This window comes from Struthio camelus, chromosome 19, assembly GCF_040807025.1.
Source record: "Struthio camelus isolate bStrCam1 chromosome 19, bStrCam1.hap1, whole genome shotgun sequence".
In the NCBI taxonomy this organism is placed as follows: domain Eukaryota; kingdom Metazoa; phylum Chordata; class Aves; order Struthioniformes; family Struthionidae; genus Struthio; species Struthio camelus.
The window spans coordinates 10,927,697-10,948,503 of NC_090960.1; the positions used below are offsets into that span (position 1 = coordinate 10,927,697).

The 20,807-nt window shown below is 39.6% G+C and overlaps 1 protein-coding gene across 2 annotated transcripts in view; it reads right to left on the reverse strand.

The window, feature by feature from the left end:
• The window catches only part of FOXK2 (forkhead box K2), a 46,925-nt gene that overhangs the window by 9,964 nt on the left and 16,154 nt on the right, over positions 1 to 20,807 (reverse strand). Inside the window, exons 1-3 of one of the 2 annotated variants that reach the window (XM_068913431.1) lie at positions 7,864 to 7,898; positions 3,311 to 3,505; positions 261 to 408 (exon numbers count right to left, since the gene is read on the reverse strand). In XM_068913431.1, coding sequence (XP_068769532.1) covers positions 261 to 408; positions 3,311 to 3,505; positions 7,864 to 7,883 — 363 coding nt within the window. In that variant the 5' untranslated portion in view covers positions 7,884 to 7,898. Of the gene's footprint in view, positions 1 to 260; positions 409 to 3,310; positions 3,506 to 7,863; positions 7,899 to 20,807 lie in introns of those variants that run through there. The other variant, XM_068913432.1, reaches the window with a different exon arrangement.

Sequence of the window (20,807 nt, forward strand, 5' to 3'; positions counted from 1 at the left end):
TTAAAGAATGCTAATTTTCAAATGTCTATAAACAATTATATTATCAAAAATTAATACAGATCCTTCCCAAAAGGAGAGAAATAGCAAAACAAATGCTGCATCTAATCACAAAACCCTCTATATTATTATTATTTTTTTTTTTTTTTTTATGTCTTCAGTGCTAAATTATGGCTTCACGCACATAGTTTGGCAAACAAAAGTCCACGGTATTACATTCACTTTAGACTTCATTTATGATTTTGATTTCAAACACTGTTTACCTTTGGGCTATCTCCACCCGATGCTTCCTTGTCATTTTCTGACTGTGAATTGTCAGCCATTAAATGTAGGTCAGATGGTATTACACGACTCATTTTGTACCCTGAAGAGCCTGCACCACGGGGGCTAGATGGGCAGGAATTTGCAGCACTGTAGAGCATAAAAAGAAGATCCTACTATTTTGTTATACAGTATATCACCACATTGTGTCTAATCAAAAGCTCTTTTTGCAGAAAAGCCCACTACTAGAACTTCTGGACTGCAGTTAAGGGTCTGTCAGTATTTCCATTATAAATCCCATTTTCCAAGCGTTTCTAACTCATCCATAGGAATTAAAATCACTACAGGAAGAAACTTGTCCAATGGGACTCAGACATTCCTCCTCAAAGGAAAAAAGATTAACTGATTTATTAGGTTGCATTGTATTTGTGCAGGATTTGCCAACAAGAAAGTCTATTTTAACTACCTAAGCAACCACAAATTTTGAGACACTCATTTAAAACAAGAAACAGATCTTGCATGAAATTTCTGGCATATGCTTGTATTCACTCTGCTCAAAAAGATCATCTCTCCTTGTGTATTTTTTGCACTTTTGAGAAAATATAATGCTATAAGCTGTGAGTAAAAAAAAAAAGTTTTCTTATTTAAATATAAAACTACATGATTTTAAGTGTTTGCGTGTGTGTGTGTGTGTGTGTGTGTGTGTGTGTGTGTGTGTGTGTGTGTGCGTATACAGATACATACAATTATATGTATAAAAATTACAGACATACCCATAAATAGGATGCATTAGAACTGAATATTGAGTAAAATTAGATGAGTAAGTCAACAGAGCAGACACTGGGATACACTGTTACACAGTAAAAGTTACTACTACACAAGTTAAAGCTGCGGATTTTGATACCTGCTGTTTCGCCACCCATCACAGGAAAACAAACCTAAAATTAGACTATAACATTTTTTAGACTATAACATTGTTCTAATAGCTGCCGCCCTGCCTTCCCCAGTCCACACGATGTACAGCTGTACAAAGATGGCTTTCTTCTACAGTTTCCATTTTGTCAACAGGAAAGGGGCAGTCAGCGGGTGATGTGTGCCCCCTTCACCAAAAAGCTTTGGCAGCTCTCTGTAAGGACATGTATTTCTCGGCAATTTATGCTGTAGCGGATGTCAACTCTGTCTTCAGTAATTAAAAAAAAAAAAAAAAAAGGAAAAGTCTGCTGTACCCTCAGAACCAGCCTCATGTGCAGAGACAATCTTTCAATCACTTGCACCTATGGTTTAAAAGGTCTGTGAAAAAATAAAGCTAGGGAATGTTACTTAGCTTTATACAATAAAGCTTTAAGAAATTTAAATTTGCCAAATTTTGTTTGTCTGCCTGGCCAAAAGTCTGCCTGGTCTGGAAAGTTTCTTGCTATCTTCCCTCACAATGCCTGTCATGTTTCTGTACATAAAGATTGGGTCGTATATAAAAAGACATATATTATTATTGAGCTCAAGTTTCACATCACCAGAAATCCTGCACCAATGATTTGTTGTTACTAGTGATATGTCGCACAAGGAACATCAGATTTCTCAAGCGTTGCATGGAAGAATCCTTGATTAGAGCCAAAAATGTGTAACTTTTCTTTCTTTTTTTTTTTCTTTTTAAATATAGGTCACTGCTGTTCTATGTTTTCACATATCAACTGACAGCATCTTTCTACTGAGCTCACTTTAGCATATATTGACAAAGCGACACATATGGTACAATCAAAGCAAGTTTACAAGTCTTCTACAAAACAGGATGATTTGAAGAGAAACTGTCAAGCTTTGCTCTCAAAATAGACTCAAAACTGTCTTTTTTTTTTTTTTTTGGTAATAAACTATAGCTCAACAGGTGCATGAAAGCCCTGAAGAGAATTACAAAATTCATAGTGAGCAAAGACTGTGGTGATATATGTGATATTAGCTGAAATATTTATGAGCTGCTCTGTCATTTCTTGGGCAAGAAACGTTTCCCCTGAATTTCAATAAGAAAGGCAACCTGTTATACAGTCAAGTCGAGATCTCTTTTCTCTCTACTTCCACCATTTATATAGATCTCATTAAACATTACCGTATTGAGATCAAGATCTTGGCAAGCATGAAGGAAGTCAATTAGCCTTACATTCAAATTTCATTAACAACATCTACATTTTAAAACCATCAAGCATACGATCTTCACAGTGCTCCACTCAAGTGAAAATACAGGATGTGAGAGAGGGGAACAAAACTTTCAAAAGCCCGCAGGTAATTTTTGAAACATAACTTTCAGTGCCTTCGCATGAATTTTTTGCTCCTGAACTTTCTATGCCTTTTAAAAATTTCGTTTCCAGTAGTTTTATGAGTTTGTGAGGACAGCTAGCTTATGTTGAACTGAATGTGATCCCAAAACACAAAGGCAGATGACAGCCTCAATCACAACATTAACCAGGATAGCAAGTCGCAAACCTAAATTAACTTCCCCTGCAAAAGTTTTCCCGACCCTAAACTCCTCGTATTACATTTAGTAATTTTCAGTAAAGCTTACATTTACTTCCAGCAATGACTAATCAATAACAAATCCTCTTTGGTGCAAGGGATCAGTTTGTTTTCCAGTGTAATGATTAATAATTGCTAAAAATAATATTTTTTTCCTGTTGATGAACTTAAGGAGACAGTGGATATCAAAATACTTCTAAATTATATAATTTAGATCTCACTCAAAGTATTCTCATAAGCATTAAAAAGTAAAAAAAAATTTCTAAAGTATCTAGAATGCAAGAAAAAAAAAATTTACATTCATCTGCTGCTCGAGGAGCCAGACTCCTGAGTAAACTGTTACACTTTTAACAAATTAAAATTGAATATTAAAGCCTGATCATGTAACTGTCTTAATAGGTAGAAGACCAGTAATTTTCTCCAAGGGTGGTTACTCTTGAGCTTCAACTTAAATTTTACTATATAAGCAAAATACCTGAAATGACTAAGAAAGCTGCCTTAACTCGGTAGCCATACGTTGCCCTATGTGCAACGGGCAGGGCTGAAATACCTGATGGTTCCTGTGGGAGAAGGGAGAGGGCTGATCAGGTGAGCCATGTTGTCTGGAATGTTTATTGTCAGGGGAGAGATCTGGGGTTGCACAGGCTTCACTGGGGACTCCGGGGCCTCCTGTTTTTCTCTTTTTTCATTGGACAGAGCTGTGAATGTTATCTTGATGTTTGTGCTGGGAAACCTGAAAGTACAGCTGGAAAATAAAACACAAATATATAAGCGACTTGTTTACTGAAAGTAACAATTTTGGCATAACTCGCACGTATCACCTAACCCTCTTTAAAAATAAAACGGTATGGTAGCTTACATAATTAGTGGGAGCATCCGCGTTTTACAGATCGCACAGAAAAATCGGTATGACCAAAGATCTCCAAATCAAGTGTTTTTCAAGTTTGGAACAGAAATATAAACAAACGTGTACTTATTTGCAACAAGGGTAGTTTATGCACCGTCTCTAAATTTGCTGCTGTTCATCCTGATCCTGCAGCTACCCCTAAAAGCAGTACCTTTTTGAAGACACGCGGCCACTGCTTAATGGTAGGTAACAAAGAATGGCTTTTGCAAACCAACTAGTGTACCCGTAATATCAAAATTAATCAGGAACATAAATGTCTGCGGTTCTGAGGCCTACGCAGTTTCACATACTGCGTTTTCACATACTGGAAAAAAAATTCTTTTCTTTTTTCCTTCTTAAAATATTCATTTAGTTAAACATGTAGTAGTCCCAATTCTGACCATTCAGAGGGTATATTGCTGTTGTAGTACCACATTCAAATATAATCTATTTTTAGATCTGAATCAACGTTCAATAAATCGTCTATTTTTATAAACGACCAGCTTCTATACTTCCCCCTAAATTTAAAAGATTGATGATAACCTGAATAAAGTAAATCAATGTGCAATTTTTTTTTTTAATTTGCAAAATATAATATAACTAATGCACCTTTAAGCGTTTTCCTTTTTACCTGCCGGCATATAAGCATTTAGAAGTTAACCCAATTAAACAGAACAGGTTATTTATAACTTCTCAGTAAATAAACAGATTGAGCAAAGAAGCAGCTTCATTTTCTCTCAGCAAAAGCATCTACAAAAACACAGCTCAGGTAACTTTACTATCTCCTCTTTCTTAATTAAGCTGTTGCACTCCGCTCGGCACTAAACCCACAATTATGTTCACACTCCTCTTCCATATGATGGAGAGGACGATGCCAGCGGCACGCTACCTGGAAACTAACCTTAGACAACGTTTCTACTGGTGAACCAGGCAGACCTAGTTTTACAGAGCAAGGAGCCAACAGCACTCTAGAACAGGGACAAGAAGAAATTTTGTTTACACTGTGTATCTTGCGTTTAGAGCTGAAGCGATCGTTCATCCGAAAAAACGTTTTAGAAGCGATGTAAGAATTGGAAGGAACGTTCAACTGTAGAGTAGCCTTAAAAATCATGAAGACTCTCACAGGTTTCTTGTCTCCTTCTTAAAAAATCTAAGGGTGGTGTTGCTTTTTTGTTTTTTTTTTTTAAAGAACGGCAGCATGCGATTTGCACTACATTTCTTGCCACGCACGCGTACACGGCATGTGGCGGTGACTCCCCCCAACGCATGTCCTCAAGGAGGAGGAAGAAAGAAGCAGCAGCAGCGATGACCCTTCCTTTTCGCTCTCAGTCTTCCTTCTCAGCACGGACCACGTTCGGACTTAACGGACGACCCATTTCTGAAACACGCTCAAAGTACTAAATTAGGAACCGAATCCATGCCAAAAAACTGCACGTGCATTTCGGCAAGAAAGTTACACAGACCAATTTCTGGGTGTTTTTATTCTTCGGTAACAGCTCACTTCTTTACTTTTTCCTGTAGAAAGTGTTTTTCCTGTGTTGTTCCAGCACCAAATGAAAGCGGTCTCAGCTGTTTTGCGCTATGTATTGTATAAGGCTATTCCAAACCTGCAACTTCAACTTAATACCTTTTGGATAAAACTTATTTCAACTTAAGAGCAATGCAGAAACAGCTGGACATCACTTTAGACGCTCAGTCACTGGTTAGAGTACTGCTTGCCCAGCAGGCAGCGGCCCCCAGTGCCCGGGGCGGTAAGGATGGGGAGGAGGGCGTGCTGCACGGCTTCAACACAAGTACTAGAAAAATAAAACCACAGAAAACATATACTCCAAAACCACCCCAATATCCTTCCCTATAGGTACGCATACTTTAAATAAATAAATAAAGACCCCCTTTCTCACATTACTACACGTATCATCTCCCCTGGAAGCATCCTTTGCCAAAAGGTACGGTAAACTTCTTCACAGGTAGGACTGCAGCACAAGCACAGCCCAGAGGTGGCCTCAACTGCTGATCAAGTATGAAAAAAGCCAGGAGCTTTGACTAATCAACTTATACTCAGGGAATGTATTTAAAGCCTGACGGTGTTACTGTTTAGTTTACAACATTTCACACGCTGAGCCTGAAAGGATGGCGTTACTGGAGAAGGCACAACATCCTCACCAGTCGCTGTCTGGTTAGAACATGCGAACACCTGAATCTCTACATTATCAAAACACTGCATCTGTCAATGGATTTGTATTTGCAAACAGAACTTTTAGATAGAAGCAGTGTTGCGTTTTTGTAATAGTTGGAATATAGCCAAAAAAAAAAAAAAAAGTGTATATAACCAACAGATTTTCTGAACAAATTGCATCAGCGCACACATATTACATCATTTCCAGAACCAGCATAAGGAACACGTTCTAGTTTGATCAGAATCAAGTCGTATTGGTACTCTTTAACTACCTGTAGTCGTACCATGAGCTAAACAAGAACCGCAGCACACGGAGGGAGAGGCCTGCTCACACATTTAGTCTACAGCAAGTCGAAACTGATTTTATTCACTGCTTAAAGTGCTTACAAGAGTTTTAGGATGCATGACCACAGGACAGTTGCTATAGAAGAAAGGCATCCATACAACTCACCTAAAAAAAAAAAAAAAAAAACCTGCAAAATTTGTCACTCTGTATCTCATCTACTTAACGAACTACCATTTTTCCTTCATAGGAAGGAGATGCCATCCAGAATAAGAAATCAAATAGATCCCCTAAGTCTGATCAAATAGGTTTCTAAGAAAGGTTTGCAAAACATCTGTATTTAAGAGTCGTATGACAAAAAGCGTGTATGTTAGGTATCTAAGTGATGAAAACAAATAACTGATTTATTTAACTGATATACCAACATCATTTTATGCATCTCAGAAGCAAATAGTCACAGCATCCACATTTAAATAATTTTGCATGTTTGTTTATTGTGAAGAGTACTTATGTTGTACTTTCTACAGAGCAGCAAAAAGGAAGACAAACCGTACAATCTAAGAAGCTGCGGCAGAGGTGACAAAATTAAAATGCAACTCAAGATCCTACTTATTCTTTTACAAAAGTTCATTCTGGGTTCCATTTCTGGAAAGGATGAGAGGGGAGAAAACAGACAAGAAGCATCAAATCACCTCAAATTATTCCCAAGAAACAAGAACTATTACTATCTCTACAGCACGCAGTGCAATAGAGACCTGCTGGTCTAGGCATTACTACTATTTAAAGAGTTTAGCAACTTTGCAGGGTGCCACGTAACAGTCCTGTGGGAAAATGTGCACAGTCTAGTTGTATTTGTCACATCAATATTTTTAATATTTGCTTATTTTCCTTCAGCGGTTCCAGCTGTACTGCAGGGAACACCTAATTATACACCTGCAATTCTGCTAAATGAAAATATCAACCGACTGAAAATTAGTAATTCTGTCTTCTCTCAATCTTGGGCACAAAAATATGAAACCAGGAAATCAATTTCCTCCCCTGATTCAAGCCTCACCACGAAACCCAGTGCCTCAGGATCCCCTGAATTATCCCATCTTAATTGTCTTTCAAAAACTGAGACAGAAAACTGGACACAAGCTGCCCTCCTACATTTCTTGAATCAGCACCTCCAGATTTTAGGCTGAAATAGGTTATAAGGATTCAATACTGGTAACTCCCTAAGTCACGGTAGTCACAACTCTACGGTTCAGTCCTTTCAGAGCGACAAGCATACTGCAACACCAGTAACTTCAAGGATTCCCCCGTATTTTAAAGAGATCTAAAAGGATAACAAGACGACAGCTTTGAAACTCCTGACGGTTTCCTGAAAGCCAGGGAAAGCTGCAGCTTTTTACATTAAGAAAGCTAACACCCACAAAAAAAGAACCCAGCCAGGCTTTTGGAGATATTCGAAGTCAAAAGTTCACAAAAACAACCTTAAATGCAAGCGTGGGTAATTCATCTCAAATAGAAACTGAGGTAATTAACAACACCTGTACCGCGAGACAGGTTTTTTTCCCAACTTAGGTTTTCTTTGACAGTATAGCAGACAAAGACGATACTGTTCATACCTCCTTCTCCAGCCCTACTTTGGTCAGGGAACTCAGAAATCACTGTACTTAAAGATATGGCCTCCCTTCCACGGAAGGGTGAATTCTGTAGCTAACCCACAGTCATCTTTTTATTTTAAGGACAGCTTTCGTCCCTTTTCTAATTTACCTTGCTTTCTTAATTCTCATGGAGGACTTTGGTGTTCGCGGCAAATTGCTACAGAGACGTCTGTCCCCTGCCCCCGGTCACCGCTGAGTAACAGCACGGACGGCAGTTCTGCGAGGTTAGAAAGCCACCCGTGGGGAACCACTTCCGCCGGGTTCTTACAAGTCACTTTTTCCAATCAAATCTAAGATCAGCATGTCAAAACTGGGTGGCATCCAACCATCCATGGGAACATGGTATTTCAAAATTACAATTTGTAGGACTCTCAGCTAATTAGTGGATTTCCATACGCAGGAACATGGGGCACACCTGCATCTTTTCTCCATTTGTTGCTTCATGTCTTATCGATTTCATCACGACAGATTGTTAGGAAATCGGTTCTAAATTAAACTAGAGCTGAAGTATTATTTCACGTAGAACTTTAAATAAGCAAGGACTAAATGATGAGTCTTTATAAAAACAGTTATAAATACTCTGGAGAAAAAAAAGCTCAAGAAAAAGTACAGTTACCTGTAAATTCAGTCTTTGTATAGTCTCTATATTGTGCTGTTACAGGCTGAGGACAGGGGCGTCCGAGAAGAAAGACTTGGAGCTGGTTCCCCTCACAGACCAAAACGACACACACAAAACCAGTATGAAACCCGTGACCAGAGACGCAACCCCATCTCCTTGAGACACCTAAAAGCAGGAACTTTCATTACCTTGGAGAAGAGTGGCAATTCCCTCGCCAAGGAGAAAGCGGCTCCTTCACTCCCTTTTCCACAAGAAACAATTACATTTTCTAACTTTATCTAATCTTCTGAATTTTATACCCAAAGGTTTCTGAGTATTCAGCAATAAGAACACGTATACTACAGCATTCACTTCCGAAATGTATTTTCAAGACTTTGGCCTGTGTTTAATTGAACTGTAAGTCAATACTGTGGTACATTTCCAGGACAGAATCATCTTCTTTAGACCTAAACAGAATCAATGAAAAAGACATTTATTAAAAAGACGAATTAAATTGCTTTAAAGTAGAATCAAAATTTTAAGATACTCTTACAGTACCTCGCAGTTTAAAAAGCCGGAGCTTCATACTAACAGTGACGGTAGATTTATGACACCATCCAGAGAGCCACAATATCAAGTAGCCCCTGGTAAACTTGCAGCATGAAGCGATTACTGATAAAATATAGGTTATTTGAAAAAGATCCATGCAGATTTTTATAGCAAGCATTTCCTTGAGTTTTGAACAGAAATAACCGTTCAGAGACTGTTTTACAAAGTCTTTTCTTGGATCACAAAATAAAAGGTCATTCTGCAGAACTCAGCATTTTTCTTAGGATTGAATTGTGGGTAAGACTGTGGGAAATTTTACAGTGGATACTCCGAAAAAAGGCAATCCACTATATTAGAATAATAATCACATTAATTATTTTCTTCTTTTCCTAAACAAAGAACTTCCTTGATGGGCACTTTCTTAATATAGCTGCTTTTACATCTACGTGAGGTACACCTATGTGTGCCTACCAGAAGTTTTAGCTTTTCGAGTTGCTATACATTACCTTCATAAAAACTTTCTACATGGTTGGTAATGGGCGGCAGTAGTATGTATTTTCCGCACCGATTCTTAGGAAGAAAAAAAAAAAAGTTTTCCAGAAGAAAATTGCTTCCAGAATTTAAACTAGAGAAACATAAAGCTCAACTCCTCTACTACCTTTTAAAAAGGAAGTTTTTAAGGCCTTTCTGCTTACAGTTGACCCCACCCTGTGCAGCAATGTGAAAAACTACCCCGGCAGGAATGCAGTATCACTTCCTACCAGCACACATACACACGTGTTGTCTTAGGATGGAGTCTTTCTCCTCCCTGCCTCCACGGCTTTAAACCAAGTCCTGACTTGGCTAATTTGCCACAAATTTACAGTCAATTAAGTTTGGCTATTACTAGTCAGGACACTCCTGAAGCTACCCAAAAAGCAACTGCCCTTTAAAAAGTGGCAGCTATTTCCTCCGGGGAGGGACTCCTGACCTCACACACGTTTCCCCTAATTCACTGCATCCTTCGCAATTGATTTCTGTTGGTCAAAGATCAATGGCTGCAAAGCACGTCCCCCACAGACACCAGCCAGGAGGGCTCTGCAACCCTCTCTTCCTCCAACAGTGTAAGGAGGGAAAAATAAACAAACTAGCAGTTAGACTTTTACTTGTTTGTTTAATCTGTTGTGCACTGGGCACTTTTCTCAAGTATTTGCGTGTTTTCAGGTGTGCCGTGTTTATTCATACAATGCTATAAACCTCTATGAAAAACTACCCTAAAAGGATATACTCACACTATCTTAAGATTCAAACGCAAAGACCCGTGTGCGTCGTCACACCTGGTAAAACACGCAGCAGCCTCGTGCTCGTTCAAGCTGGTCAACTTCACAGGTTTACAGAATTCTAAGCAAAGGCTGGAAGCAGGATCCAGTTATACATGAACGGCTCCCCCACAAGAAACCTACGTTATGTATTTCCCCGCTCAAGTTTTAGCAAGCGCGTAAGAAGCGTGTAGACTCGCGGGCAGTCGTTACAGCAACGGCGCTAGCCCACTTGCAGAAGGCCCTGGAGCAAGCCTGTCGGTGCCAGAAGATGATCCGATGACGTGAGGCTACGGACGACGATGGGAATATTCCCAAACTGCTAGCATCAAATACAAACCAAGTAATAAACACGTGTTCTGGTTTGAAATGGATGTTTAATTCTCCTTTCCCACTTAAAGGAGTAACATCATCAGAAACAATGCACTTTTAACACCATGCTCCCCACAATTTCTCTAAGAGAGGACCAAGCCCAAAAAAGTCAAGACCAAAAGTCAAGACCCAAAGAGACACGTGCTGAAACTGTCCACCTACGACAAATTTCACTGCAAATGTAATTGACTCTATTAACAATTTAATGCTGATCTCGTCCCCTCCCCCACACTATTACGCTACACAACAAGCGCTAACAGAAGCGCGGTGCCAAATTTTCAGAGATTCTTGCTTCAGCTGTCAGACGTTTAATTTCCTTTAACTACCAACCCCAGAAATATTGGTATTGATCGGCAGCAAAAAAAACGTTCAAGTGTTGCTACAGTCCTGTAAATGCGCTATAGTTAATTAAAAATACACATATCAAAAGCACAAATTCCCACTGCATTCTCCTCTGTTCTTACAGGGTAAAATATTTAAACCAGCAAGACGAAAAAAAAAAAAAAAAGAAAGAAATTCAATACAGTAGCCCTGCACAGGCTGCAGGAACCGAGAAAGAAATTGGCCTGCAGGCAAGAATGTAGGCAGCAGTTACTGTAGAAACCAAGCTCTCCGTTGCTTTTCTCTAAGCAAAAGAAAGACACAAAAGAGCTGGAAAACAGCGATCGATGGGAAGCAGCTTATAAAGCTGCTTGTCACATCTGCTGCAGGAAAACCAGACACTAATTCATTAAAACTGCTCATGTAATGCCTCTGGAATTTGAGGCTCCCCAGCCTGTGAATACAAAAGAAACTCCGCCTATGGAAACACTGCATTTTCGGGTATTTAGCATCTCTGTACACAAAAGCCGTGCGCAGAGTCAGGTTGTGTGGTCTCTATCCTTAAATTTTGTTCTAAACTGTAAAAACAAATTAAAGTTTGTCCAAAAGATCATGGGCCTCTATCTTTTCCAAATTTCAAATGGCTGTTGCAAGTCCCAATAGAGCATACACAACTCTGTAAGACAACAGTTTCCCGTTTAAAAAACAAAACAAAACAAAGAAAAAGAAACAACACACTTGCAACAGGAAAGTTAAACAAAACAAAAAACACCCAACACACATACATTCCTTCTTCCTTCCAGATAACTGCATTTAACAGTGGTTTCCTACTATCAAATAGGCAAGTTCAAACTTTCACCAGAACAGTAAAGATCACTCAAAAACTCTCTTCATAAAGCATAAGATTTATAACCACAGCTAAACTGAAGTAAAAAACTAAAAACACTATACCCTTTGTCACCAGGTTAGCCAGGTACAGAAGGTGCCTGGCGTCCCACCCTCAGCTGTGGCGGATGCAGAAGGTCAGATGGAAACACTGAGGTTATAACAGCAATGTTATTCATTGCTAAATAAAAGCTCTCAGCAAACCAGACAAAACTGCTTAAAGCTAAATATTTAAATACAGACCCTACTTGGCATTTTACTATCCCTTACAATTAAAACAGAAAGGGGAAGAAGCACAGTGAACAAGTGCTGTCATGATGTGTTTTGACGCAAGCATAATCATAAAAAAGCACTCATGACTCCCACGTTAGTTACTTCAGTAACAAAAGACCGCATGTATTACCTCATCAGAGACCCGCACGCTACTGCAAAACTGTGCCAAAGCTCCCTAATCGTTACCAAAAGAACAGCTACCCCCAGAAGCAAGGCTGCACAGAAAAGACTTCGTTCCCGAATCAAGGGAGTAAAGTTTACTTTAGATGGGCTTTTCAAGCTAGGACGCTGCTTCCGAGAGCAAAATAGTCCTTTATTTCACCTAGAAAGCCATGACTAACTCAGGCCATTGAGAAATGACAAAAACTGCTTCCTACCAACTTTAATTTTGAGCAGACAGCACAGTTAAATTTCCTCTTTAAATCTGCCTGCGTGGTCAAGGAACAGAACAGACCTTTCTCAGACTCCTCTCAAAAAGCTGTGGGCAATAATTACATTTCACAATCACCTGCCTAAGGATGTTGGATGTCCTGGGCCTGTCCAAAGCTAGTTATTTTAAGATTTTAAGTTATATTTTGAGATCAGTCTTTTAACCAGCGGTACTCTGCAGAATGTTTGTTTAGATCAGTTTTGTTTCCTCTATTTGCAAATTCCTGAACCCGTCTTAGTGAGGGTGCAGAGACCCCACCAGAGATTTCACCCCCAACGACTGCTCTGCCGCATACAGACTCATCACTCGGACGCTCAAGAACCACTCAAGATTACAAAAGCGTCTGAAGACTACAAAGCAAAGATAAGCTAATTAGAGCAATCGACAACAAACACGTTGCCTTTAGAAAATACACCTCAAGAAGCACTCCTGAACTATCCTCCTAAGACCACGCCAGGTTCTCAAATCCTAGAATGTTTCGAGGGGCAGCAGGAAAGCATAGAAGGATAAAAACGAATAAAAATAACAGGCAATTTAATGAGTCAGACAGTCATCTGTCCAGGAATTAAAAATATATGTATATACTAAATACAAAACTCTTTGTAGAATGTGTGTTAACTATTGTTACTGTACAGATATGGGAACAACACCACAGAGGTGCAAAGGTTAATCAGAGCAAGCATGACGCATGGGATTAATTTCTCCAAGTATAAACCTGAATCTATGACAGTCATCTATCTTTACAGTGAAAGGAAAGCAACAGGCACTACAAGGGTACAAATCTCATTGAAGGGAGAGGTCTAAAACGGCTTGGAGAAATCATGTCAAGGGATCCCTATTCTTCATTGAATTTAAAGGGAGTCTAAGCGCAGCCTAAGTTGAGATTCCCGAAGCAAAACTACAATCTAGAAGCTCTTAGGAATAAAAGTTTGATCTCAGGGGATGGTTTCACGGGACGCAGCGAGGCAGCAGCTCACCGCTGCCAAACGGGGCAGCTCTTGCCCACCTCCTGCACCGCTGCCGCTCCCAGCCACATACTTACTCCACTTACCTGCGATCAGGTCCCACTGGTTATCTCCAGGGAAGAAATTAATTTACTAACCCAGCTGAAAACGACGCGAGCCAAAACATAGAAGTTTTCTGACATTTTAGAGAATTTTTGACAGCTCATAGTCTAACTCAACTCTCTTCAAAAAAGTAAAACTGTCATGATGGCTTCATTTAAAAGCTGCACTGTACTTATTACCTAAAAACACAACAGTCTATTATGCAACTGTTCTAACCACTCTCTTCCAAAAGCTGAAACTTGAACTACCTAATACCGAAAATAAGCCTCCAGAAGCTACTAGTCATAAAAGGAAGTAAAGAACTCAATTTGTAAGCAAGGGTGCGTGCTCACTGCCTTTCAAAAAAATTTAAGCTTGGCTAGCTTAGGACCTTTTAGCTTCACCAAGAAAGCGCGTACAGCAGATACTGTTAACAAAATGGATTACTATCACTTAAGTCAAGCACTCCCTGCAAAAACATTTCTACTGTTCTAAAATGCACACAGGCTACAAACTACACTAGGAATAAAACTTGTCGGCATAATGATAATTAAACCATCTTTCAGGCTATAACTAATGCATTTATATGTTCCCACGTATACTACTTCCAAGGCCTCGTCCACAACTGAATAAACACGCTGCTCTGCCTTTCTGTAACATCTTTCATTAGAAAATCCCAAAGTATTGGACAGAAATCAACACAAGACATCAGATCCAGTGTTCTTTGTAGCCCTACGGCACACCAAAGTTTAGAGCTAGTAGCATTCACGCAGGAACAACGTATGCGAGAAAGCCTTGCAATACTGGCAAAAAGAGATCCAGCAGCCCTTGAAAACAGAGAGAAGTGAGGCAGGGAAACAGGAAAGCAGAGAAAACCAGAGTGTTTTCACTGCAGCCATAAGTAAACAATTTCAAAACGCAAGGCATTAATTTTAAAAGGCAAGGCATCGGTCTTGATAAAAAGTGTAGGAAAGAACACTGTAATTTCATCATCCCCGCTGCCCCCGCCCATGAAGTATTATCCCCGTTTTTAAAAACAGATTAAACAGATTTGTGACTTGGCCAAGTCATTTTGGCAAGCGTGCAACAGAGCTGGGAACGGAACATATTTTTCCCCAACACTCAGTCTTTGTTTAAACCACTGGATCATCCCTTCTTTTAGGCTTCCTTCTCCTACAACCACTTTAAGAGGCAGAACCAGGTGAAACACTCACTTCCTCGTTAACACTGAGACCATTTCTTTAATAAGGTTAAAGTATATCAGAGTCTGCTGCACAGGAGTAGCTGCTTTAGGAACAACAACAACAACAACAACAGCAAAAAAGGTAGCTGAAAAGCCTATATGGCAAACAGCAAAATGTGCACACAAAAATTATCTTAAGCAATCTATTACATCCTCCCAAAGAAGACTAAAGGAACTTGCATTTCACGAGCACTTTACCATTACAGAATGAAAAACCGGCAGGAAAGCTGCACAGTAGATGCATACATTCTAATTAAAATCTACACAAATACGCATACTGAAGAACTTGAAGGTGTTAAGTTATGCAGGCCTCTCTTCCTATGTATCTATTAGGAGCAGGGGTTTTTTTTAATTATTTCCAAACAGAAAAATTCAAACAACATTTGTATTCATTTAGAAGCTAACAAAAACAAAGCTGAAAAAAAAAGCTGCATCGTAACCGTTGAGGGTTAGGGGGGGGGGGGGGGGAAAGGCTGAAAACGTATATCCTAGGCATCAGAAAACATCTAGGCAAGAGAAGAGGACTCATTTGCTTTCCTTTAAATGAGCCACAACAACAAACAAAAGAGTTTTTCTTAAGAGCATGAATAGCTGTCAAGCTATTAAAACTATTATTCATTTGTGCATAAACTTGTACCAGTGCAGGCGAACCTGCAAAAGTCCCAGCGACACGCAGCAGGAGATGCTGGAAAACAACTGAGGAAGTCCCACCTGCTTGCCGGACTGAAGGTCTTCATACAGATAAGCAAAATTAAACTATCTCAGCTATTTTTAACTAATCGTAACTCCTGCTTCACCCCATAGCAAAGGTAATTAAAATGCAAACACTTTCACTGACCAGAAAAAGCCACACTACTAATTCGTTTTAAGCTAATTGAACTATTTGGGAGAGGGAAGCATGTGGAAAGTGGCATCTTCGCTTTTTTTTTCCCCGCCCCCCTTGTCGTATTTAAATAGAGCGCGCTGCTGTACATGATTCAACTTCTGTTTTTCTTTAAACTGCATTCCTACAGACAGGCAGCAAGGTTCACAATCGGATCAAACCCATATATCAAAGCATACTCTGTGGGAAGGTAATGACAAAAATCATGTAGTTTGGTTATGCAAGCCAAACCCAATGTGAGGTTCCCCGATGCTAAAACAACCATGTCTTAAGAGTGGTTTCTTTTGGTTTAACTTCAAGCTCCAGACTTTTTTGTTGTCGTTAATTCTGTGACTCAGCTTTTCTAGATCATTAAATTTCCTAAAAACAGAAGATCAAAAAGGGGGAAGGGGGATGTCCTGGTACGTAACTCACTATTTCAGTGTACAAAGTGGGAGGGAGTGGGGAGTGAAGATTAGTGCCAACATGACCATGCAAAACGCTAACATGGCTGCTCAACTCGTTCTGCGCACTAGTGAAAAAAGCTAACACAAAGTTTTCCTCGGTTAAAGCTTCGTTTCTGCGCTCTCTCAGGGCATACCGGAAGAGGTAGCACCTATCTGTGCATTTCTTCGTCTAAAATACCAAAGACACCCACCATTTTCAATCTCTGCGCTTTAAACTCCGGTTCCTTTTTGAGGTATGTTAGAGCCAAACCAACTTGGTAGAGAGTAAAATCTTCCAGAATACAAACTAATGCCAAGTCCTCTTGTATAGCCAAATTGATACAGTTATTTAAGTCTATCTAATGTTCTGAAATGCAGAAAAAAAAGAAAGAGACAGCAATCAACTGTAAAGAGATCCTTGTACAGCTACCCAGAGGAACATTCTGCTGAACTGCTCAAACAATGTAACTTCCCTCGATGAGCAGAAATTTGCAAAGCTTTTCTAAATATATTAAGTAACGTGTCTTACTGTCGCCCCCTCAAAAGAAAAAGTGAAGTTTGCTCAGTCAAGCTTCCCCAGCTTATCAGCTGAGCATCACTCTTCCCTGAATGGGACTGTCAGAACTGTCATGGAAAAAAATCCTTCAAATTATCAGATTAAAAATTCATATTAAATGACTTCCCCCCCCCCCCCCAATCTGCTGGATATTTCCTATTTCAGGAGACCTTAACGTTTGCTGCTATTACGCAATTCCTGCCATACTGATTGCTATAAAAATATGTACTTTCTGAAAGTACAAGGAACTGAAAATTTGAAAATAGGATTGCATATTTGAGAACAATTTCATCTGTCATGTGATTTCCTTAAAATTCCACTGCAGAATCCTCTTCTACTTCAAAACAGAATAAAATGCAAACATTTAAGCAAGTTCCATGCATACACTACTGTTTAAAAAAAGAACTGCAAACACTACTTTTGACAGTACTTTAAATTACCATGTTTCCATTTAGACTTGAAAACTAACCAACATTTGAAAGACGTAGATTCTCAGAGAGATATACAATGTTGAAACGTTAACCCCCAGCTCCAGAAAAGTGTCTGGTTTCCAAATTTCCATGTATGTGTAAGATGTTATATTAAACCTCATTCAGTAATGACAACAAATAAACCTTCACCCAGAAAATACATATTTCTAAATCTATATATTATTATTGGAAATGACATCAAAAATGTATTTACCACAACACTTAAGGTCAGCCCTAAATTAAAATTATCTGAAATGCAGAAATAGCGACAAACACTAGTATACATTTGGATCCCGCTTCCGTCATTTTTAAACTCATACATCACAACTTATTTATACAAGATGATCTTAGAAACACCCATCTGGACAAGTAAAAGACTAAGTATTTCTATTTTTAAATTCTGTAAGGATCAAAGCAAAAATGGAGAAGAGAAGAAACATTGAAATACGAAGCTCTCAAAGATATTTTAACAACTGTAGAGAGGGCATGTGCACAGCCTTATCCTGTTCCATAACAACATGTACGCTTCTCCAGTTTATAGAGAAAGAAGTCAGGAAAGCTAAAAAGATATCAGACACCTTAGGTAATTAAAAGCAATCTACATAAAACTATTGTTTTTATGATCCCTCCTGAAAAATGAAAGAATCAGCATTTTTTCCCCGCCATGTACTGCAAGTTTGCTATCAAACCTTAACTTTAAGATACAAATTTACACATCATGGTTTTCAAAAAGAGCCAAGAAGTGTCATCGGATATTTTTAAACTATTATTCCCCTAATCATCATCAGGCATCACATCCTGAAGATCTCAGAGCATAATTAGCTCAGTTACAAAATTATATCTTACAACCAGTTTTGCTCTCCCCTGAGAGAGCAACAGTCGGCTTATATAAAAAGCGACACAAGAATTAGGGACTTCTCCCTTGGAACTGTAAAGGCAACGAGACAGGACACCCTCACCTGATGCAGAAAGCTTAAAACGCGATCTGAAACTCTTAAACTCTTTGTCACTCTTCAAAAAACAAAGCACAAAGCCTCACAGAAACCAGCAGAAACCCACGATCTTTGGGGGGAAGCTGCTGCAAAGAGACTGAAAGAGTTATTCCGCGTTGAAGTGCAAGATGAGGACCTTCTGTCGTAGCAACGTTTGGGAAACCATTAAAAATAGTACAAGCACAGTTTCATTACTTTTCCTCTTGGGATATGGGTCCAAAGTGGACACTTTTCTTCCTTCTTCTGCTAATGTACCTCGATGGCATCTTCAAAGAGGTCTTTCATTATGGACATCTGCTCCTTGCAGAAGCAGCGTCCAAAAACACTTTGTTCTTTTGCCTGCGGAGTAGGAGGGAGGAGGCCAGGGATTTTCTGGCTAAGCTGCGGGGCTTGCTAGGCCCCTCAGTGAGCTGGTTCAACTCGCTAATGCAGCGCCAACTAACGCAGCAAAATAAAATTTTAAAAAGGGAAGAGCGTTCTCTGGAGCTAGTGAGGAGATCTGTCTCATAAGGGCACCCACTGGGTGCTGGGGAAGGGGGAAGCTGCACCAATGGGGCCAGGACCAGGAATTAGAGAGAGAGTGAGCAAGACCTCCACCTTTCAACAGTGGCGAATCTTTAGATTGGCTCCAACGTTCATAAAACTGCAATGTAAGACTGTGTGAAAACACTTTATCAGCCTTATGAATTTCTTCCCATCTGGCAAACCAAAAAAGTGCACTTCTGCCTGGAGATCTGACAGAAGACTAATCCTGAGCCTCTTTCACTCCCTCTCCTTCAAGGGATTGATTTTCAGGCATACCAGGGAACTAATCTGACCGGAGCACACGATCTGAGCGCTAGAGCTAGTGCAAGGGACGGAACAGGATGGTTCTTTCAGCTGCAACTCTCAATTAATTGCTTTTAACTGACCTTGAGACCAAAGGGTTAGTTACAGCTTATCTTCTGATTGAATCGCATATACAGGCACACTTAAACCTCAGAGAAGGAACTATTCTTCACATTTTAATAAATCGGTACTATAATATAAATCTGGTGTGAAAATAAAAAATATTCTCTATTAAAAACAGAAACAACAAGAAAGATGCTTTGAATTACTGCAGATGTACTAAATTCTTGAGAAATAAATTTTGTCAATGTACTTAACATCAGAAGCAAAAGCCTTCCATAACAGCATACCCCGCAGCTCAATGCATTACCTCAGCAGAAAGCTGTATTTAAGAAAGTGATCTATATAAAGTAGTACACTATGATCAAACATGCTGGCTACAGCGCACAGAAGCAATCAGAGCTGATCCATTCTGAAAAGCTCACCAAGTCGCATTCATTGCGTGTGCCAGGCCTGATCCCGTTAGGGAGGTAATATTCCCTAAAACGTTATGAAACGGACAGCAAAGATGCATTATATTTGTGTGTACATTTAGGTTTTATTTATTTTCCGCTCCCCAGTACTCCGCAGCCTGCCAACCTGGGTCAGAGCTCGCTCAGACTTCTTGTGCCAGAATCCACAGCACAAAGTTTATGCGACTAACGGTTCACAGTAGTCTGTGAACTTGAGCTATCAGCAAAAACGGCTTCAAGGATCAGAAAAGGACTATATGCTTAACACCATTTGTCTAAACAAAGGTGACAAGGGAGGAAGAAAAAATTCCGCTTTCACAGATATTAAACACAACAGTTTAAAAAAAAAAAAAAGTTACGCAGAGAGGAGGTAGCACACCTAACTAATGAATATAGACCAAGTCCCAACAGATGAAGTATAAGGTCATTTTATCTCTTGATTTCACGCTGAAAATAATCAGACTGGTCTCCAGTTTCAGCTAGCGCAGGAGATACCAAGGACTGCATCCTGAAAGAACCAGCACAAAATAGGAGTGATGGTGGTAATAGCCACACTAGAAAATTTTTGAAATTCAGAATCAACAGCAACAGTAGAAAGTAAGAGAAAAGAAACACAAAAGGCTGAGTGCTTGACATTGCGAGGGGGGAAAAAAAAAACTCTCAAAAATAATCAGCTTTGAACACAAACTACATAATGCACAGGCTAGGCTGAAGAGGGGGCATGTGCTGGTCATATGTTCAGCGTATGCTATTGGCACCGTTCACCAGTACGTTCCACGTTGTAATAGCTCAAACATTTAAATTTGAAATACGCTGCCTTCAGGGACGACATGATCTGGGCAGCCCTGACGAAACACACACCGCTCAGAACGGATACATGCTAATTTTGGCTTGCAGGTTATTTCGCCATACTCCAAACAATGCTTTGCTTGGCACCAACCCATTTAAAGTACTTAACATTAAGTATAACTAGTGATAGTGTGAAGCAACTTTAAAACCAGTAGGCTCAGTTTATGTAAGATTATATAAAATGGCTATTGTTGTATCCGCGGTTCTCAAGAGGCAACTGTCTGCTTGGATCCGCTCTACCGATGAAATGTGCACGCACCTACACCTCAGAACAGCAGCATCCTTTGATGCTGTGCACAATTTCCTTATGCATTCACAGCCCCAAACATAGCAACACACAACATGATGCAGCCCGTTTCCCAGGTGACAATTAAATGCAATGGTGTAGTTTTACGATTCCAAAATACAGAAGAAAAGCACTCCGAGTTCAAACACACAACTTCAAGTAACTACTTTAACAGCCAGCTCTTTCTCTCCACTCTGCAGTCATTTCAATTTCTGTAAAGGCCACCAAGAAAGGTGC